At 34.5% G+C, this 23,058-nt stretch overlaps 2 protein-coding genes across 3 annotated transcripts; one reads left to right on the top strand and one right to left on the bottom strand.

Moving 5' to 3' along the window:
* Positions 1 to 762: 762 nt before the first annotated feature.
* Positions 763 to 3,215, bottom strand: LOC121268178 (patellin-6-like). Its single transcript, XM_041172315.1, has 4 exons — positions 2,185 to 3,215; positions 1,943 to 2,067; positions 1,402 to 1,543; positions 763 to 1,253 (listed from the first exon to the last, which is right to left on the bottom strand). Exons 1-4 carry the CDS (start codon positions 2,911 to 2,913, stop codon positions 966 to 968), a joined length of 1,284 nt encoding a protein of 427 aa, XP_041028249.1. The 5' UTR covers positions 2,914 to 3,215; the 3' UTR covers positions 763 to 965.
* Positions 3,216 to 15,283: 12,068 nt separating this feature from the next.
* Positions 15,284 to 22,955, top strand: LOC121268326 (influenza virus NS1A-binding protein). Of its 2 annotated transcripts, XM_041172544.1 has the most exons (12): positions 15,284 to 15,485; positions 16,669 to 16,688; positions 17,743 to 17,918; positions 18,204 to 18,385; positions 18,491 to 19,078; positions 19,186 to 19,263; positions 20,470 to 20,869; positions 20,951 to 21,150; positions 21,340 to 21,416; positions 21,800 to 21,901; positions 22,308 to 22,494; positions 22,595 to 22,955. In XM_041172544.1, exons 3-12 carry the CDS (start codon positions 17,744 to 17,746, stop codon positions 22,715 to 22,717), a joined length of 2,112 nt encoding a protein of 703 aa, XP_041028478.1. In that variant the 5' UTR covers positions 15,284 to 15,485; positions 16,669 to 16,688; position 17,743; the 3' UTR covers positions 22,718 to 22,955. The 2 variants fall into 2 exon arrangements, with proteins under 2 accessions (XP_041028478.1, XP_041028477.1); XM_041172543.1 differs by lacking the exon at positions 16,669 to 16,688.
* The last annotated feature ends 103 nt before the right edge of the window (positions 22,956 to 23,058 follow it).

Genomic DNA, 23,058 nt, shown 5'->3' with positions numbered 1-23,058 from the left:
AATCGAAAACTATTTCGAATCATCGACGAAAGACCGCCATTGGTTGTCACAGCGCGTGCAGCTCACGCCACTCTAGGAGTGAAAGTAGTTCAGACCTAGAAGATCCAATGTCGCTAGTCACAAGGGTGCCACGCTTGGTGGCATCAGGCTCTCCAAGGCGTGTGAGACGTACACGTCGCATTTTTTAGCTGTTTTCCTTTACCTTCTAGTAGATAGGAAGAGTCTGATGGTGGAGCGCATGTCTATCTAAGGATGCCGGAAGACAATAGACCGGCATATTTCGATGCTATGGACAAAAAATTAAAGGGAGAAAAAATAAAAAGGCAACCTGAAATAGAAAACAGGTCCAGCGAAGGGGGAGGTGGGTGGAGCAAAACCCCCTCCGGCCAGTGAATGGAGAGGAATCCCAAAGTGGTGGAGAGAAGTTTTTTATCGCTGGAGAGAGAGAGGAATCCACGATGTTTAATGATGTAAAAAGTTAAAAAAACAAATTTATTGGAAAAATACAATTATCTACTAGTCAGAAAGAAAACATAACCATGCAATGACACCCTGAGAGTCCTACTTTTGCTAACCCACCAAACACCCTGAATAAAAGATACAATAGTGATTTATCACACAAAAGATTGCAACCCATTACGCAATCCCTTTCAAGACCAGCCACCTTGCAAATTTCCTTCGTGCTTTGTGCAAGCAACTAATCTCTTCTATCAAAACCCTAATTGGACCAGAAAGGAATCTCTCTAGTGGAACAGCCACGGATACGGACAAACAGTTTTGGGCACTGATATAACCAAAGTTTATCTGCTTTTCTTCTACACAAGGCAATATAATAACACCATTTCTTTATACATAACACTAGTACTATCAAGTAGAGTTTCTTTTAAGTTCGTTCACAACACTGACACCATTAACTAAACCCCCTCAAAAAGGAACTAAACAAAAATCCAAAGCACCCTTTAATACTAATTAGCATAGTCGAAGGTAGATGGTACTATGGCAGTGGATTTGCGCACGATGTAACGATAAGCAGCAACTTTTTTCTTCCTGGAAGCAGTGTTGTCTACTGATAGCACCATTTTACCTGCCTCACGTGCAGTGAACGAGTTGTAAACTGCTTCTTCTGATGCTGCCATCTTCCTAGGCTTCTCCACAGCAATGGTGTAGCTTCCTTCTACACAGGGCACGAACTCTGCACTGTATTCCAACTCCCAGCCCCCCACCACTATGTCCCATGTTATCGTTGCACCAGCCTAATTACCCAAAAACAGTACGATCAAACCAAGTTTGAAATTCGAACCATGTGGTCAGAAATTAACACAACTTTAATGTCTGAAATGTTTGTACCAATAGATGCAAATTAGTACCGAAACAAATGAATAGAGCTTATAGTAAATGAACCTCAATTCCCTCGATCTGAATATTAACTTTCTCTCCGCCTTTGACGGTGAACTCGGAGGCTGGTTTTGGGGGACCTTTCTGTAAATCACTGGGTCGGCTTAGTCCACCGTACTGAACAGGAACATCCTCAGGCCTAATGAACCTGTCCCCAAAAGCAAAACCCACCTCAAAAACATAACTCCAAGCAGCACAAAAGATGAAGGTGAAATTGAAATTACTACCTATAGATGGAAAAAAAAGGGATAAGGAACAGAGTTGTCCAGAAACAGAGAGAAAGAACCAAGTTTTCATTAACAAGGGAACCCAAAATGGGTAATGTGTAAGTAGGCAAGGAAAAAAAAAACCGTCTCCAAATCTTTAAACTCTTGGCTCTTGCAGAAGATGCTGAAACGATGAAGAACCAAACGATCCAGGAAAGACTTTCAATGAGCAAAGAAGAGCAGAGAATAGACAAAGAACGTGGCATAGGCAGTATTGAATAAATTACCGGTAGTCAACGAAATAAAACACACACACAAAGATAGGGAGTAAGAGACTTTACTTGTAAAGTGTCTCGGCCACATTCCCTTCCTTACAGATCACGAACTTACTCTTAGTTCGCTGAGTTAGAAATCGGCTGAACATGGAATATAATAAGCTGAAGTACCATGGAACATTGATAAAAATCTGAGCCCAGAAAAGTAGCGGCCAAAAACAAACAGAGATCAGTCCCCAGAACAACCACACAGGACCAAAACCCTCCACCAAATTCTTCAAATTCATGAAATAAAACAGGAATATTACCTTGCGAGCGACCATTTCAGGATAGTTATCTTGAAACAAGGAGAGGATGTGATTAGAAGCGACCCTTAGCTCTCTCTTGGGCATGTCCTTGAGATCAGTGACCTGGATGATAGAGTTAACCCCACCGGGCTTAAAATGTAGAAGGTTAATCCCTCTCTCAAGCACCTGAACCCTCCATCTCAAGAACTTCTGGAGCTTCTCTTCGTCACCAAAGATCCTCTCGTACATATCTCTGTCTCTGAAAATCCCGTAAGCGTTGTAACAAACAGGGTGCCCCTCTGTGTCATAACCATGCATATAGGCCACAACACCCTCAAGCTCCTTGAACCCCAGATCCTCCTCAATAACACTATCCGCTCCGAATTCTCTCCTCCATCCCAAGCACTTCAGCAACATGTTGAGGGAGTCAGAGACCCTGAAGTCTCTGGCTCGCAGGAACTTCAAGAGAATCACATCGGCCTTCTCGTCACCTCCTAAGAGAGGGATGCCCCACATTGAAGCATCAGAGGCATCAGATGCCAAGAGCTTGTCCTTAAGCTCTTGGAGAGCTTTCTTTTCCGAGGACCTGAGATGGGAGACGAAGTAGGTGTCCTCTCTGAATGAAGGAGAGCGAAGCGTGGCGGCCGCCATGAGTGTGGTGACGAAGCTTTTCTTATAGGGTCTTGGGGACGCCTCTGGGAGGTCTTGTAGTGGGGTGTTTTGGATGGAGATGGGTGATGAGGCTTCCATTAATGGAGTTAATTTTGGGCGAGACCCGAATGACTTCTGTTTGTGAAAATGCAGAGTCAGAGAAAAGGAAACCAGCGAACTACGTTGATACTAGACTGTAACGGAGGTTTTTTCAGGGCTCGGAGGCAGCACTGCTTTCGATTCCCTGCGAAAGCACAGTGTTTTCTCTATACTGAGAAAGAGAAAAAGACAGGCACCAGAGGAAACAAATAAACAAAGGGAGACGAGAGTGAGAGATTTGAGTAGCGATTCTAGTTTGAAGTTTGAATATTCAAAAGCGGCTCAGAAAATCGAACAGACAGAAAAGAAAAGGAAAAGAGGAGACTCCTGAGCATTTGAACGCACGCGCTACCGTAAAAACACTGTTGATATAAGTTATTATTATTATTATTTTTTTGTTTGTTGAGTTTTGGTAATTAAAGTTTTTATGTATTTTTTGTGCAGCCTATTGATATAATCGATTAAAACATTTATTTTATATTAAAAAAGAATTACAAAGTTAATCACGTATATAAAAAATATATAAAAATAATTACAGATAAAGTTTTGATTTTTTTTATTGGTTTAGAATTTTAAAATTAATAATAATTTGATTTTATATTAAAAAAATTTCTAAGTCAATAATACTAAATTTTTATAGAATAAATAATTATCTAGATAATGGCATTGATGTGCCTAAGATTCGAATATGGGCATGGTCGTCGAAATACATTACACAAATAAATAGTAAGCTAAGACAGAATTATTACTTGTGGCGTGATTCGTGTAAAATTAATTGTTTTTGGTGAAAAGTGATAGAATTACTACTCAATAATAACTTGTTTACAATTATCTAATAAAATAATATTATTTTAAATTTTATTTTCACCGAAAAATTTTCTTTGTCAAGATATTAGTAGTCTAGGGCCCGCTTGAATATTAGGGCATAAGACAAAATATAAAATTTTCATCTCATATTATATCATCTCATTATTATATATTTTTCAAATTTTTATTTAAAATATAATAAATAATTTTACTTTTTCAAATTCTAATACACATTTTTTAAATTTCAAAACAATAATAATATTAAAATATAATATTTTAAACTTAAAAAAAAAATATAAAATTCTCATTTCACCCCCAAACCTGCTCAATTAATATATCTATAAATAATGGTAAAATAGTTTGAATTAAGATATTTTATTAAATTTTGAGAAATAAGTGAGAATAAATTGAATAAAAATATTATAAATTTTTTAAATATTAGTTTTGTTTTAAATTTTGAAAACGTAGTTTTTTTTTTTTATGAGTTTGGAAAAGTTATAATAATTTGATAATGATTATATAAAAAAGTTAAAAATTTAAAATCAAAAAGTGTTTTGTATTTTAAACGATGCTCGGGAAGGAAATATCTTAAAATATTTGAAGACAATTATATTGCCAAACCGACCCTATTTCATCATGGAAAATAATTTAGTCACAAATAGATTATACAAAAATAAACTCACAAATTGATATGGCTTGATATGGTATGTCAGATCGTAAAGTTATTTTTATCGTAAAGTAGATTTAACAAATTATATAAAACTACGTCAGTTTATAGATTTATTTTATATAATCTCTTTATATCTGTATTAATTATCTTTCATCGTATATTTGGGAAGATGCTAAAAACAACCATATCAAAATTTAAAGTTAGTAGTCAATGTGATGAAACACGGCAAGAGATAAAATATAATTGGTGGAGAATATTATAATTAAAAATGAAAACAGTTAGAAAAAGAGAAAACAACGATAATAATAATGATCTATACTAATAATTATAATGCCTAAGTGATATAGAAAACAAAACTGAGAATATTAAATGAATGAAAAGTGAGTCGTAAAATTAAAAGAAAAATAGTTAGTGGTTTGGATTCAGAGATGAGTTGAGATAATTTGTAAATAGTAGAATAAAAATTGAATTATTTATTATATTTTGTGTGAAATTTTGAAAAAATTGTTTTGAGATTTGAAAAAGTTGAATTGTTTATTATATTTTGTATAAAAATTTAAAAAAGTTGTAATGATGAGATGAAATAAATTGAGATGAATTGAGATAAATTTTGAATGCAAACGAGTTAAAGTTGAAATTTCGGGATAGAATAGAAGATTGTGATAAAATCTTAATTTCATAGATCTATTTTGTGGTAGCAACTTAAAAATAAAATAAATAAATAAATAAATTGAGACAGCCTAACCAAATAGGGGTGAGTAGAGGCTTTTTTCCTGTCACAGTATCGGAAAAATAGTCTGCGATTATATTAGAAAATTGTTTTATATTCCTACGATTCCATTATAATGCAAGGAATTTTGGAAGAATTGTGTGAGAGGTTGTCTCTCAAACAAGAACAAGAGGAAATTCTTGGGGACACAAAGAGGCTTGAAGATGTAGTGCTTCAAAGAGGCAGATGCTTCTTTATCAAATTGTTAAGAAATAGGCACTACAATAAGGAAGCATTCAAACAAACAATGAAGAAGATTTGGAGATCAATAAAACCTATCAAATTCAGAGATCTGAGATTTATTCTAATACTGATCGAGTTTGATGATATTAGAGATAAAGATTGAGTTATAAGAGAGAGTCCATAGTCATTTGACAAAAATCTGGTAATGATAAAAGAGATTGACGGGATCCAACAAGTGCATCAAATATAACTTACAGAAGCCATGATCAGGATAAAAATTTATAATCTGCCATTGATTGCTAGGAAAAAATATATTGGTAATCTGATAGGCAATAAAATTGACAAAGTGGAAGAAGTAAATATTGAAAAGGGAGAAATGGCTTTGGGAGAATTCATGCGAGTTAGAATTGTTTTAGATGTCTCCAAACCTCTTCTTAGAGGTAAGAATATTAACATTGGCTCTAATAAGCTTTGTTGGATTCGTTTCTCCTATGAACGCCTACCAAATTTTTGTTACTATTGTGAAAGATTGGGCATGGTGATTAAGAGTGTGAACAGTGGGAGGCTTTGTGGAAAACATATGAGAAAGATGGGGTAACTTAAACTATTATTAAAATATTCTTAATATCTAAACGATCTTTAAATAAAATTATTTAAGAGCTTATTTAGATATAAGTATTGTTAGGGTGCCGTCCAATAGTGACGGTTGGGTGTGTTTTTAGGTAAGATTTTTTTTTTTAATCTTGTAATTTATATTTTTTTTATATTTTTAAATATTAATAATTACTTCCTTAATCAGTAAGTAAAAAAAAAATATTAAATGCATGAGAGGAAAAATTGAACGGTATAGTAACAGTATTTTTTAGATATTTAGAATATCTCACAATTCTGTAAATAATAATAAAAATAATTTGAATTGTTTTAATAAGTTTTAAAAATAATAAGAGAAAAAATAAAATAAAAAATTTTAAAAAATAAAATAATATTTGGAAGAGAGCCGAAATTGATTGATCGCGGGAAACGTTTTCGGGACCCAGGTCATTCCCAAGTTCCTAGACGCCTAGACCTAACTGCTCCTTACCAAACACAACATGGTTTAGTTGACCATACGTATAATGCATGTTGCCACGTTGCGTTCCCCTCTACATCAAACATTGGATTTCTTCAACTCTGGTCCTGATAAGATATTGACATTTTTATTTTGGAAATTGATATTTCGTAATCGAATGTATAAAATATTTTAATGTAAATATGAGATTTATATAAAAAAATAATAAATTTTTAATAATAAATTTAATTATTTTTTAAAATAAATGCGCCACATTTATACAATATATCTCCATATACAATGCTTTTTTTATTTTATAAGATTGTGTTTGGATGTTGAACTGAGTTGAGTTAAGATGATAAAATATTATTAGAATATTATTTTTTTAATATTATTATTATTTTAGAATTTAAAAAAATTAAATTATTTATTATATTTTATATTGAGATTTAAAAAAATTATAATGATGAGTTGAGATGAATTGAAATGATTTTAGATAGTGGTTGCATTTACGAGGTACCAGCTTTGAACTATACCCAACTTTCTTCTACCATATTATAGCAATAAAAAGGGACATATTTGATGCATTGTTCAGCAGTAGTTTATGATGTTCTTATTTTCTACTTCTCTATAGTTCGCAATCACTAAGCACTTACAAATAATATCAACAAAATAATAAACAAAAACATTATTCTATTTCACAATCAACCATAAGGGCTTGTTGGATATTTAGAATATTTTAGAATATCTGTCAGTAATATTAGAATAGTTTGAATTAAAATGTTTTATTTGTTGTTGAGAAATGAGAGTGAAAAAGTTGAATAAAAAATACTCTTAAGTTAAAAAATTGTTTGATTATTATTTTTGTTTCAAGATTCGAAAAAGTCTTATTGATTTTTGTATTTTGTTTGAGAGTTTGAAAAAATTATAATGATTATTAAGTAATGATTAGATAAAAAAAATTGACAATTTAAAATTGAAAATATTTTATATTTGAATGATATTTAAAAAATAAATATTTACGAATATCTAAAAATACTTGAGAATATTTGTGTTCCTGAACACACTGAGTGGTGCTCATAGTTAATGAACAAGTGTACCCTCTGCAAGAAACTGTTAATTGTGAATGAACAAGTACGAGACCTTGTTTTCCTATACATTTTTTTGACAATGCGTAAATTTAAAAATATATTACAAGATTAGAATGAATCTCATTTCATTAGAGTCGTAACATTGCTTGTAGGCATGGTCATGACAGGGGTGGTGCATGGTTCCTTGCCCGCGTAAGGCAGAAAGCAACCTTACATGTATGATGTACCTCATGTGCTCGAAGAGGTGGCCGCAAAAGTCAAGGAGATGTAGTGGGGCATGAGGAGGTTGTTTGGTCGTAACTGAATTGGAGTTTATATACAATATATTAAATGAAATTAATTCGAATTATCGCAGAATTTTCATAAGTCTGGATCTTTAATCGTCTTATAGCACACATAATTTTATTGTGATTGCATCTCTACATCGCTTAGGAGGTTATGAAAGTCTCTTAAAATAATTCCACACAACATAATGACAAAATGGAGTCAAAAGGGACCATGCATGAAGACAGCTGATGGGGAGAGGATTTAACCTCCAGGGTTTGGCTTAAGTGGTAAAGTCTTTGGTCTTATTAGTATGCTCTGTCCAAATTTAAGGTTCGAACATTCTTGAATGTAAATATTTTTAACGGCTATCGGGCTGTCGTAATTTATCCTTTAATTATCTGATGTACACTTGCAAGATGCTTATCTCCGTCACCTTGAAGCCACCACCCAAGAACTGGTGGCAACGGTGAACTACTCTAGTTGCTCTGATAGTAATCGCTTTGGTGCGACTCCTTCAAATGGCAATACTGGCTCTCAGGGCTTCAATTAGCATCACGGAAATAAAAATCCAAATGGGCTGAGAGACAATAGGAAGCAGTCCAGTAATGGAGGGAAGCCCACATGCCAACGCCGTTATCAACCCAAGTGTCAATTGTGTGATCAACTGGGTCATGTTGCCAAACAGTGCCCGAGAGTGAATTTTTCGGAGCCCACTGTCAATTGTGTCTCAACCTCTCATCACAAGGATACTAAATGGTTAATTGATTCCGCTACATCTCATAACATTACAGGTGATTTGGCAAATCTATCAGTCCACTCGGAATATGATGGCACTGATGAAGTTGTAATCGGTGATGGTTAAGGTTTGCGTGTCTCGCACACTGGTTATTTGGTATTTCATTCCCCAACACATACCTTTCAATTAAATGATACTCTTTGTTTCCCAAGTATTCGCAAAAATTTAATTTATGTCCATCACTTTATTGCCCAAAATCGCGTTTTTATTGAATTTTACCCCTCTTACTTTCTTGTCAAGGATTAGATCACGAGGGCGATATTTCTCAAAAGCGCATGTGAACATGGTGTGTACACGCTTTCGGACTCATTGGTGGGCTCATCTCCAAAAATGGTTGCAAATGTGCATGAGAGGACGTCGATTGATGGGTGGCACAAGCAGCTTGGATATCCGTCTCAAAAAATTAAACTTATCTTGTTAATGCTTTTTCCCTTCCAATAAAAAAGGAATATCAAGTGTCAATTCTTTGTACTTCTTGTTCTATTAATAAAGCTCATCAATAACATTTTCATTCAACTAGCTTTCAAAGTCATGCATCTCTTGATTTTATTTACACCGATGTTTGGGGTCCTTCACATATTGTTGGTCTTGATGAGTCAAGCTACTACTTAATTTTGGTTGGTCATTTTACTAAATACATGTGGTTTTACCCTATGGCAATCAAGTCAAGCGTAAGTAGCATCTTTCCTCAATTTAAACATCTTGTTGAAACAATGTTTCAAGCCAAAATAGAAAGTGTTTACTCTAACAACAGTGGTGCGTTTGTGGCTCTTAAAAATTATTTTTCAATACATAGAATTAGCCACTACACCACCTCCCCTCACATTCCCCAACAAAATGGTGTTGCCGAACGCTGTCGTCGTCATCTTGTAGAAACGGGCCTCACTTTTTTAAATGAGCTAAACTACCATTCTCATATTGGCCTCACGCTTTTCAAACGGCCATTTACCTCATAAATTGTCGACCAACCCCTCTTTTACAAAACAAATCTCCCTTTGAAAGTTTGTTTAATCAACCACCAAATTATCTAAAATTAAGAATTTGGTTGTTTGTGTTTTCCTCTAACCCGACCTTACAACACTCATAAATTTAAGCCCAAAGCAAGCCCATGTGTATTTTTGGGCTACTCTCAAACCTAGAGTGCATAGCGGTGCATGTACTTACAAACCAAGAGAACTTATCTCTCACTATATGTTCTTTTCCACGAGTCACAGACGCCCTTCTCTTCTTCCTCTGCAGCTCCACTCGGCAATCCTTTTGCCATGTCGTCGTTGCCCATCGCACCTCTTCAAATGCCGTAACCACCACCAGTGCGAATGGACGGTGCACCTGCTTTACCTAATTTTCACAATTTCACACCTCGCACAAGCTCACTCACACTGACCTCCCACTCTGTGCAAGAATCGCCTAATTTCCAACCTCAGATGCCACTCATCCAACCAGAATCTCAACCTTAGTTCCAATCTGAATCTCAACCTAAGCCCCAACCCGAATCTCAACCTCAGCCTGTAGGAAATCAATCTACCAATGCTCTATCTCACACCCACTCCATGACCACATGCTCGATGAACAACATCTACCAGCCAAAGCAATTCCATTCAGTCTCAAAACACCCCATCCCACCCTCCATTGAACCAAGTTGTGCGAGTCAAGCAATTTGTGACCCGAAATGGAAGAGTGTCATATCTGATGAGTTAATAGCTCTAATGAGACATAACACTTGGGAATTGGTTTCCCCACCCCCCCTCTCATTGTAAACCAGTGGGTTACAACTGGGTGTTTAGGGTCAAAAGAAAATCAGATGGGTCTGTTGATAGGTTCAAAGCAAGACTTTTTGCCAAAGGTTTTAATCAAATACCTGGGTTGGATTATAAGGAAACCTTTAGTCCGGTTGTAAAACTAGCAACTATAAGAACTGTTCTGACAATATTTGTGATGCAAGGGTGATCATTGTATCAACTGGACGTTAACAATGCGTTTTTGCATGAAAATTGCATGAAACTGTGTATATGATTCAACCTTCGGCTTCAAAGATTTGTTGAAACCTAATCATGTTTGTAGGTTACAAAAGACCATTTGTGGTCTTAAACAAGCTCTAAGGGAATGATACTCCACTTTGAGAAAAAAAATTTTGGAGCTTGGGTTTGACAATTCCAAAGCAGACAGCTCCTTGTTTATCTATAAATCTGACTCTGTTTTATACTTTTTGCTGGTTTATGTAGACGATTTGATCATAACTGGCAGTGACAATAAATTTGTGTGTTCAATCATTGCCAAACTTAGATCCTTTTTCTCCCTCAAGGACATGGGGCAACTTCATTTTTTCCTTGGCATGGAAGTTATTCCCACAACAACTGGCTTTTTTTTGTCTCTGCACAAATACATACATGACATTCTCTAAAAAACAAACATGTTTGGTGTAAAAGAGGTGTCCACTCCATTGTCCACCACAACGACCCTCACACTTATTGATGGCACTTCATCTGTGGACAGCACATAATTTAGGCGTGTCATAGGTGGAGTTCAGTACCTCTCTCTTACACGCTCGGACATATCATTTGCTGTCAACAAACTCTTACAATTCATGCATAAATCCACTACTATGCACTGGACAGCGGCAAAGAGACTCCTACGATATTTAAAGCAGACCATTTATCATGGTATTCACATCCGTAAAAGCTCAAGCTCAACAATAACAACCTACACTGATGCTGATTGGGCCGGCAACTATGATGACAGTAGCTCCACATCTGCCTACATTTGCTTCCTCGGTTCAAATCCGATCTCTTGGTGTTTGAAAAAACAAAAGTCTATTGCCAGATCATCCACCAAAGTGGAGTATAAAGCCCTTGCAAATGCCGCATCTGAAACCATCTGGTTACTGTCTTTGTTTCAGGAACTTGGCTTCACTATCTCTTCCCCACCAATATTGCTTTGTGACAACTTGGGTGCTACCCAACTCAGCTTTAATTCCGTTCAACACTTTCGGATGAAACACATTTAAATAGACTTGCACTTTGTTTGTGATATGGTTCATAAAGGAATGCTGAAAGTTCATCATGTAAACACACAAGACCAGCTTGCTGATCTCCTCACAATGCCTTTGCTCAAGCTATGCACAGAACAACTTAGAACCAAGATTGGACTTGCCAACGGCAGCCCTATCTTGTGGGGGCGTATCAGAGATAATTCCACAAATCATGCAACAAATCAAATCACATAAGTATAGTCGAGAATCAAGGGTGCAAACTGCCGGACTAATCACAAGAATCACATCTCACAACTGTTACAATCTTCACAATCACAATTCTAACTAGCTTTCCTAGAATAGATTTTGTATTCATTGTATATATATATATATAGCACTCTATTCATCTGTACTGCGTGTGCAATATATTGTAATCAAGTTTATCAATATACAATATATACTCAAACTTCATCACAGAGTAGGGCTGCTCTAAATCCAGATTTGCTGTGAAGTTTCCAAGTTTGGCTTGGTTTGTTATGCGAAGAAATACATGAGCTTTGTCACAAGGAATATTATTGGACTACGGGCTGTTCAAGTGTCACACAAGAATATGATCTTTTCAATCCTAGAAATACAAGAGCAGAGACCAAGATATACAAGGGATACAGTGATACAGATCATAGCTTTGGATCGTAAATGTCATTCTTTAAATGAACGGATGATGCAACGCTACAGTCACAAAAGCCATGTCTTGAGCTTCAAATCTTTAATCTAGATTTTCCAATGAGATTCCAGCTTTTTTTTTTTTTAATAATTTTTTGGTCCTAATATTTTTTTTTTACTCGGAAACATACATACGTACGTACACATATACATATATATATATATGTATACATGTGTATATAGTGAGAGATATTTTTCTCACAAATGAATTACATAAAAATAAACTTACAAAGTGATGTAGCTTATGGTAGTACCTTAAATTGTAAAATTACTTTTATTATAAAATATATCTAACAAATTATATAAAATCACGTTACTTTGTGAGTTTGTTTTTATATAATTTTTTTGTGTCTATATTACTTCTCTTTTTTAAATTTGGGCTTGGTCTTGAATATGTATTTTTCATCGCAGATCAGACTGAAGGGAGTCGAGACCATGCACAATTGGTTAGCTTTTAATATAAGAAATTCTATACGGAAGTTTTACACCACATATCTTCATCTAATTAATATGTAATTTATCATTTTTGTCATTTTTTTTAATGCTTAAATATGTGTATTTAAATGAAGAAAAATTCTACTTATCATCTATACATCATACACCTATTTTTATTTTTTACCTTAACAGATATGTAGTGTAAGGATGATGAGTAGAAGAACTCTTAAATAAAATAGAAAAAATGACAAATCATATATTAATTAGGTAGAAGTTTATGGTGTAAGACTTCTTCGTAACATTTTATTTATTTTTTTATATATACAATATATATTATACAATTGATATTGGGCTATAAATAATATTTCAGCTAAAATATTATACATTTGGACAAGTTTCCAACCAGCCCAAGTATATAAGTCCGAACCCAAAATCGAATTGAACCAATTTCGATTGGTTTTAGGTCCATAAGTATAGAACGGATCAATTCAATTCAATCCAAAAAATTGCTAAACAACTGATCGGATTGAATATATTTAATCCTTACATGTAGATTTTATTGTATTTAATGTTGGGTTCAAACTATCTACAAACAAAAATTCAGGCTGTACAAATAAGCCGTTTACCCGGACCGGCCAATTTTTCCGGCCCGACGTGTGATTGAATAAACATTAGTACCTTGGACCTATGTTGTCTTTTGAATCGGTGTGCAAAGACTATGTATGGCATTTGAAGTATCACAAGGAGTTTCAGAGCTTGGAGGAAGTGGAGAAGAGATACAAGTAACAGCAGCTTTCTGTTCTTATCCATATCTTTCTATTCAATTAGTGGGAAACGACAGAGTTTATTTTATTAAAGACAGTCAAATATTAGATGAAAATAGGCATAAGGAAGCGTCAGAAAATCTTGACACAAGTATTGGGGTGTTAAGAATGCAAGCACTAAGATGCTAACCTCCAGGGTCATAGAGACTGGAAATAAAAATCTTCAGAAATTAATACATAAGTAATAAGATGGAAGCCATGTAGAGTTATACGTCATTGATTATATATTTAAGAAAAGAAAGAATTTTCTTTCTTTTTTTTTTCTTTAAAAAAATGCGCAAGGCGGTTAATCGGTTCGGATCGGGTTGGAAATGGACCTTTCAAATTGAGGTCCGTCGAATAAATAGTCTTAAAATAAAATTTAGGACTCGTTTGGATATAGAAACCATCTCAACTCATCTCATCTAATTATGACAATTTTCTTAAATTTTCACACAAAATATAATAAACAATTTAATTTTTTCAAATATCAAAACAATAATAATATTAAAAAATAATATTTTAACAATCTTTTATTCAACTCATTTAAAACCATCTCATTTCACTATAGGGGTGGGCAGCAGGTGCCTGCCTCCGCATGGGTGGGCACTTGGCATGCTACCCTGCACCGCCCATGCGGGGTGGGGGCCGGGTTGACCCTAGCAGGGCCCCACCCCTACACCCCTTCCTTTTTTAATATAAAAAATTATAATTTTTAATATTTATATAAATAATTTATATAAATATATTGTATATAAATATATATAATTTGTTAAAAACTTGAAGTTGAATTCAAGTTAATAGTAAGTTTCATATTGTTTAAGTATGACTATTGTATTGTCTTGTCCTCTTATATAATGGTTGGCTTAGAAGGCCAATGCAATTTAAAATATAACTGTAATAAGTTTATATTTTTTTTTAATGTATAAATTTTAATTTATAATTTTAATTATATTATAATTTGAGTTTAAAAAAAATTTTAGACCCAAATTTTTTTTTAGATTTGATGTGTCATTAAGGGTGTGTGTGGATGTTGAAATGAGTTGAGTTAAGTTGAGTTGTGATGATAAAATATTGTTAGAATATTATTTTTTAATATTATTATTATTTTGAAATTTGAAAACATTAAATTGTTTATTATATTTTGTATTGGAATTTGAAAAAGTTGTAATGATGAATTAAGATGAATTGAGGTGAAATTGATAACCAAACACACCCTTAGAGAGAGGCGGAGCGAGTAGCATGGAGAGGTTTAGATAATGCTTTTGAAAACTTATGCTTTCAAGTTTAACCCTCTTGTCAATGTCCGGAAAGAAAAATAATGCTTTTCAAAGAACCTTGTCAAGGAAGTATTTAAATAAGAAAAAAGTATGGAGAGGTTTAAACCATTGTCAATGACCACAAGAGAGATAAGTATGATATTCCCTTGTCGAACAAGCTTATAGATGAAAAATAATTGTAAAGAATCTTTAACCCTTGTCAATGACAACGAGACTTGTGCTTTTCCCTCGTTTCTATAGGCTCAGTCCCCCTCTTCGTAGACCTTAAATGGGCCACGACCATTTGTCGTTAATTCAGAGCCGAATTGCTTCGGTACCTAAGTTTGCAGATTAATTTTATATATAATTGTGAACTTAATTATTTTAAAAAAGAATAGAGTTTATTATTAAAAAATTAATTTTTTTATATGATTCTTATATTTTATTTATTATTTTAAAATAATTACTGGATAATTATATAATTTACGATTACAAATATTTTTAAGTGAGAATTCATCCGTACAATCATTCTTTCACAGGCAGGCATACATACATACCGACCGTGTGACATTCTGTGTGATGCCCCCAAAACACAATCAATTTACCTCCTGTGCAAGGAAACATTCTCTATAAACCCAATAGAAAAGGCACTCCACACTTCGTTTACTCTGGAAACACCTGTACTTCTTATGTTACTTTTGCACTTGTTCTCCTCCCATTTCGCGCTTCGCGTGTTTTCTCCGTAGTCTCAGAGTACGTCTCGCTCTCATTTTCTCTCTCAAATTTTGTTTGGTTTGTAAGAAAAACAATGCAATGAGTTTCCTGAATGTATTGGTTTGATTACGAGGATTAACTTGTTTTGGTTTCTTTTCGTTGGATTGTTGGTTTATTTGTTTTTTCTAAGTGTCAAAGTTTGTGGGTTTCTAGAGTCACGTCACTGGGTTTATGAGATTCTTGTTTACTCTCCTTTCCTTCGTTTTATTATTATTTTTATTTTTTAATATGTCAGTTCCTGATTCTAATGAGTTATAATTTCTTATCCATTTGGTACTTTTGGATACTGAATGCTATATTCCTATTCTGCATTTCATATATACTGGTTAATTATGTGGCTACTTACCAATGTGATGGGCCTGGGGGTGTGCATTCTATGCCATATATTAATGATTTTCATGCTTTCTAATTTCTCATGCTTTGAGCTTTCCGGTGGCTGATATTCTACAGCAACAAAAGGCATCATAGTATTTTTTTTTTTTTTTTTTTTTTTTTGTGAATGGTATATGAAATGATGCTCCTTCTTGTATTGCATGAGAAATGCTGAAGCTTGAGGATCATAATACATGCTATGTTCCCAAGCATTTCTGAATTAATATTCACGAGCTATATTAGCTGCATGCTATGTGTCTCAGGATGTGCTTCATACACTCAAACTAAGCTCAAACCCTTAAAAGTCATAATTAATTGGGAACATGGAAAACATATTTAAATTTGTCATGCTATTGTTCAAAATCTCATTATGGTTGCCCATTAATGTGGTTTAGTGACTTGTCATATAAGAAAATCTTGGATTAAATTACAACTTTTGTGCCTTCTAACCTTTTGATCAGTAATCTCATTATCATAAGTTAAATAGGCTCAATCTTGGATTAAATTACAACTTTTTCTTTCATAATTGTTTAATTTCGAATCCCATTAATGTGGTTTAGTTACTAGTCATAGAAGGGAAGCCTATAATTTTGATATAACTTTTGTACACTATGGTCTTTTGGTTAGTAATCCTTTAATCTCATTACTGTCTATTAAATACCTTAAAAATGCATCAACCTCGGCTATTCCGCCCCCACTTTTGCCTTGTTTGTCATATAACATCTGCTCTCGTTTTTTCCCATTTCGTGCTTTGTGTGTCTTCCTGTCGAATCTCATGGTTCCCAAAAAGGCAAAATCCACCCGCTCAGAGTATGCTTCTCTCTCTCTCTCTTTCTCTGTCATTAGGTTCGCTTCATGTTTTTGCACAAGTAAAACAGGGCAAGGAATTCTTTAAATGGATTAGTTTGATTAAGAAGATGAACTAGATTTCCTTTACATTTTTTTTCAAGTAGCAGAGTTATGGGTTTTAGTGTCTTGATCCACTGGGTTTCGTTGATTGTCTTGGTCACCTTCTTTTCTTTTATCATATTCTTGCATTTTCCTTGTTTCTGATGCATCCATTCTATGATATTAATGAGTAATATTATTTTAGCCATTTGGTACTTCTGGTGTTGATCCACTGTGTACTAAATGCTATTTTGCCTATTTTGAGTTATTATGAGTTATTCTATTTTCAAGTCGCTGTGTATATCACACAATCCACATCACTTATATGGTAAGATTTTATTTGTAATATTCAAATTTTAAAATTTCTTTTCCAAATCAAATTATGCCATGAAAGTACTTTACTAAGTGTGTAATCCACACCGGCTTATAAATAGAATATTTCTTATCTATTGGTTATTTATTTGCTTTCTTATGAATGTGATGTTTGTGTCTTATATCTAATATGTTAGAAATTTTTTTACATGATGAGTTTTGGTTGTTTATTTTCATGAGTTGTGCTTTTGTATATTCCAGTGGCTAATATCTAAGCAATGATGCAATTCATTGTATTTGAGTTTTCTTTCAATGCTTGTTGTGGCCTTGTCCGAGAAATGATGAACCTTCAAGCTCATATTATGTGTCATGTTCTGAACCATCTCCGATTGATTATTTATAAGCTACATTCGATGCATGCGATATGTTTCTGGGTTGTTCTTCATGAACTCAATTAAACTAAGCTCGTTCCCTTCAAAGTGATAATTAATTTGGATAAGTTGACACGAAAATCTATTCATTGGTGGTAGCTTAATTCCCTCATACCCTTTTCTATTCATTGGTGGTAGCTTTGTAGTGTGTCACAAATATGGATCTTATGGCAGCATTAATCTTCATTTATGATCTGTTTATTTATTTATTTTGTTGCCTCTTTGGATTACAGAATGGCTGCAGGGAGGAAAACACAGACATTTTTTGCTAGCAAAAGTATACCTTCATCTCCAGATCTGGTGAGCAGCTCTTCATCTGTAAGAAATTTGGGAAAGAATCACCTGGGTGGGGTCATATTTGGTTGCAACAACAATACCATTACGGAATGTCTCTCTAAACAACTCTTTGGTCAGTCATCTGCCTTTGTTTCTTATCTAGCAACTTCAATTTGCATTTGCCTTTCTTCTTTCTATGTTCATTTATTAATTGTGCTACAATGGCAACTGCTATCTCCATTGCTTCTCTAAGCACCAAAGCATTGTGATCAGAAGAACAAGTGAAGCGCATATTTTCTGTAAACTACAAACTATTACTCGTAATAATTTTTCAGCAGTGTGCTTTAATGCTGCTTTGTCAATTCATTCATAATTCTGGCTCCAAGAACTCAGGAAATATGTTCTTCAATTTTGACAGGCCTACCAGCTCAGCACTTTTCATATGTGAAGAATATTGATCCTGGCTTACCACTCTTCCTATTCAACTACAGTAACAGAAAACTTAGTGGAATCTTTGAGGCTGCCAGCCCTGGCCAAATGAATATTAACCCTTACGGCTGGACCACTGATGGTTCAGAGAGAACATTATATCCTGCACAGGTATCATATGAAAGTTTCTTGTATGTAATATAATTGTTTTGAGTTACGTGCTGGGTTTTATTAACAATCAGGGTCTGGTTCTGATATTTTTCTTCATTCTACTAGGTTCAGATCCTTGTCCGCAAGCATTGCCAGCCACTGCCTGAAAATCAGTTTAAACCAATAATTTCTGACAACTACTATACTGAGACCCATTTCTGGTTTGAGCTAGACCACGCTCAAGCAACTAGACTCATTTCCTTATTTGCACCTTTAGCGGTTGCTCCAAGTACTTCTGTACCACGGAATACTGCAAAGTGGAGAGCTATTTTTCAGGCTTTTACCCTGAATGACGTAGTAGAGAAAGGTGAAGGGTTTAAGCCACTTACTTTGGAAATCAAGGATTCTAATCACTCAAGTCAGAAATCGGATGTTGCTTCTTCATTTGATGGATACAACCAGATATCGGAAGCTCACTCCGATGTAAAGTTAGTTGAACAAGATGAGAAAGAAGTAATTGTTATGAAACTGAAAGAATTGGCTCGTTGCCGTGAGCATCAAGACTTGCCTACATTGTGTAATGTAGAAGACACTGCTGTTATGAATGGTATTCAATTGGAACACAAATATTTTCAAAGGGAGCGAACAGGTGCAGAGGACAAGAATGAAGATAATCCTCAGTCATCATCTGAGTGTCAGTCCATCATAACTCAGGTACTTGAGGAAGCCAGTTGTCCGCATTCTATAAATTCTAATCATGGAAACTCTGTTTGGTCTGGTTTTGTACAAAATTTCTCATATTTTCTTATGCATATATGTAGTTGATTCAAGAGGTGCAAGAGCTAAAGGCTTTTAACACAGAACAAACTCAGAAGATTGGCATTTTGGAGCAGAAGCTGGTACTCCTTGCTATGCTTTTAATGTGAAAGTTTCCCATTCTCTATAACTGTTTCTAGACCCTTATATCTTGGGTAGTTAAATAAGCAAAATAGAAAGTACTTGTAAAAAAAAAGTATAAAGTAATTTCGATTGACACTGAGGGTTTGTTTGATCAGCCCATGGGAATTTAGCAGCTCGATCCAATTCTGATTGACACTTAAAAGAAGTATATATGTAGCCTTTTGAAAACTGCAGTTATTAGTCAGATTGATAGCAGAAGTGCAGTGTTAACTTTTCACATAATGTTGCCATTTCAGATTTGGAATATTTGTGATTTTGATGATTGCTTCTTCAGAATAGCCCCGTTTAGAAGGATGAATTTCTTCATGAAGTTGTGTATATACTAATACTAGAGTTGACTTTCCATGGGATTTTTAAATTCATTTGAAGCTTTTGTTGATATTTCTCTGTAAAAATTTGTTGATGTTGCCCTGCACATGCACCTTAAAAGGGATTGAGTTTAATTTTTTCCTGGTTTTCAGTTTGATCTATTTTTTTCATTTGTTGAGTAGTTTTTCCTGTTATGGTGAGCCTGATTTTTCTTCTTGTATCTGGCTTTTGTTGTACTTACTAATTTTGACTCAAAAAAATGAAAAGATCAAAGAAAGGAACAAAATTTGTTAGACAAAGGGAAATGACAATTATGCATATGTTCTGTCGAAATTTATGATATTGAATTTAAAGTTGGTTTTGTATGGCTTTTTAAATTAATATATATATATATATATATATATATATATGATTTCCAATGGAAGAAATTTGCAGTGATTGCTTGATTAGGCAATTAAATGAAATTTCCAGGCCCATGAACATTGAAGAAGCTTTGTGGCGAAATTAGAAAAAGAAAATTTATGTTCATCTTGAGAGCTTTAATTTAGCAGTTGATGTGTACATTTTGCCCTATTAACATACAGGTCTACCAAGTTTCATATGTCAGGATCTAGGTACTAAATAAATGAGAAATGCTGGTTACTTACAGATCATATGCCTGCACTATTTCATTTCAAAGTAGAATTACAATCCATATGCCAGCAGCTTCAAGCTTATGCTATGGCTCTTTGTTCTTGCAACTTCCAATGCACCTATGAATTGTTTATAGGGTGTACACTTCTTTTTCTGTTTTGCTTGTTTTCATGGAATGAAAATCATTTACCCTGGTTGTTCAGATGGAGGCAGAAATGGAAATTCTGCTTTTGAAAGATCATCGTGTGATGTTGGAAGCTGTGTCCAATCCTTCTGACGCACTTGGTAATGATACAGTCATTGAGGCTATTGATGAGCTCCATATGGATCAATCTGTGTCAAATCCTTCTGAGGAACTTGCTAATGAGACAGTTATTGACTCATTTGATGAGCTCCATTTGGATCCTAATGAGTCAATATATCTGATAGGAGGATATGATGGTGAATCATGGTTGTCATCATTGAATTCATATCATCCTTCTCAGGACATGATAAAATCTCTGAGGCCTATGAGCTCTGTCAGATCATACTCTTCAGCTGCGCAGTTGAATGGTGAACTTTATGTATTTGGTGGGGGAAACGGATATGTATGGTATGACACAGGTATGCGCTGCTACTGACTTTATAAAAATGTTTTCTACTAATATTCAAGTTTTTTTAACATTTCTATCACCTCCTGTGAAGTTGAGTCGTACAACCCAGCTAATGATGAGTGGACTTTGCAACCTCCACTAAATCAGGAAAAGGGTAGTCTAGCTGGTGCTACTATAGATAATAAAATATTTGCCATTGGTGGGGGGAATGGTATGAAAAGCTTTTCAGAAGTTGAAATGCTTGATTTAGATGTTGGAAGATGGATATCGACACGGTCAATGCTAGAAAAGGTAATATTTCTTGCTTAGCTTGCTTGTTTTCAAGTCAAGTTACTTGTGTTGCTGAAGTTGAGCCTCATTCATAATTTTGTGTTTCTTGTCCTTGAGTTGCATCTCTGGTTTTTATTTTATTTTTTTATTTCATGTTTATATAAATTCATCAGAACTTAGTCCTTGGTTGTGTTTCTTTTATTTTTCCAGCGGTTTGCTCTTGCTGCAGCGGAACTGAATGGTGTGCTTTATGCTACGGGCGGATATGATGGGAATGATTACTTGAAGTAAGATAACGCTTTTTTACTTTCATTTCTTTCTGCACCTATGTAGATGTAACCAGATCTTCATCTAAGTGTACAATCTTAGATGCATTCATAAGAGCATTTCTACATGTTTTCAGGCCAGCAAAATACTTGCTGACATGAACCATGGAAGCAAGCAGTTTAAACCCGAAAAAAGGGTGGATTTTTTATTTTTTATTTTTAATTTTAATTTTTTTTTTGTGGGGGGGGGGGGGGGGGGTTTATTTACACAACTGAATATGCCCCATGATGGTTTAATGAAGAATCTAATCCTTTTAAAAAAGAATAAATGCATCTAGAAGCTTTCCCTTCTATATTGTTACATGATCGTTACATGGAATTTCTGAAACCTTTTTTGGCTTCAGTTCTGCTGAGAGATTTGACCCTAGAGAACATTCTTGGACAAAAATTGCAAGTATGAATACAAAGAGGGGCTCCCATTCCCTGGTTGTTTTCAATGAGAAATTGTAAGTTCTTCTCTTGTTATTTAATTATTTTTACTCTATCAATGACCTTGTACATGGATTATCTTGGGAAATGCAGATGATGCACTAGATTTTCTTCGAGTCTTGGGCATATTGATACATATCATTGTATCAAACTTGAGTTGTCTGTAATGCTACACAGACAAATACAAAGAAATTTAAATGTCAATTCGATCAGAGGGAGGGGAAGTAAAGTATCCACCCCCTCCCTTTTGACAATAAATAAATAAAGGATAATTCGTAATATGAGTTCCTCAAAAAAATAAAGGATGATCCAAGGGTAATAAAAGTGCTACATTTTACATAATGAGATGAAAGTAGGATGGGACTGTGGCATGCAGCATTACTTAATTTCTTTGCATACGTGTTTTTATTATGAATTTTACAGATATGCTCTGGGTGGATATGATGGAAATACGATGGTTCCAAGTGTTGAAATATTTGATCCACGTCAGGGATCATGGATTTGTGGTGAACCAATGGTAAACCCTAGGGGATATTCTGCTGCTGGTGTTATCAAGGATTCTATCTATGTAATTGGAGGAATTAAAATGTGCGGTACTGTTATTGACACGGTGAGATAGTTACCTTTTGCTATGATTTCTCTCATGAACACTTTTTACTTTTTTTAATCCGATTTTTAACAGCCAATTTTCATTTGCAATATAAGCACAGGTTGAAACTTACAAGGATGGTCAGGGTTGGAAAGAAACCCGCACAAAGGCCCATGGGAAAAGGTGCTTCACTTCAGCCATTGTTTTCAGTCATGATTTGGAAGGTCAAGGAGGCTTCACATAATTGCTCTTGTTCAAATATAGAAGAAGAAGATTTTGTCTCAACCAATTTAGCTTGCTAAGAAAGACTATAATTTTTGTTCTCCGAGTATCATCATGCTTGATGGAGCTCGAAGGATATTTTTGTTTTTTGGTTTTGCTTTTCTCTTCGTTTTAGTTTTTTTTTGTTATTTGTGGTACTTTTGAGCATTTGGTACCTGTTAATATGCAGTATCTGATACTGTGCAGCCAAGCAGCTTATGGAGAGTTGGTGTCCATTATTATTGGTGGCCTTGACCCTGATGATGCAAACAAAATTCAGAAGCTAAGTGCTGTAATTGCCACATTTCTTGAGAGCAAGTTGAA

Source organism: Juglans microcarpa x Juglans regia, chromosome 5S, assembly GCF_004785595.1.
Source record: "Juglans microcarpa x Juglans regia isolate MS1-56 chromosome 5S, Jm3101_v1.0, whole genome shotgun sequence".
NCBI classification, from domain to species: Eukaryota; Viridiplantae; Streptophyta; class Magnoliopsida; order Fagales; family Juglandaceae; genus Juglans; species Juglans microcarpa x Juglans regia.
This window is presented reverse-complemented; position numbering and strand designations above follow the sequence as displayed.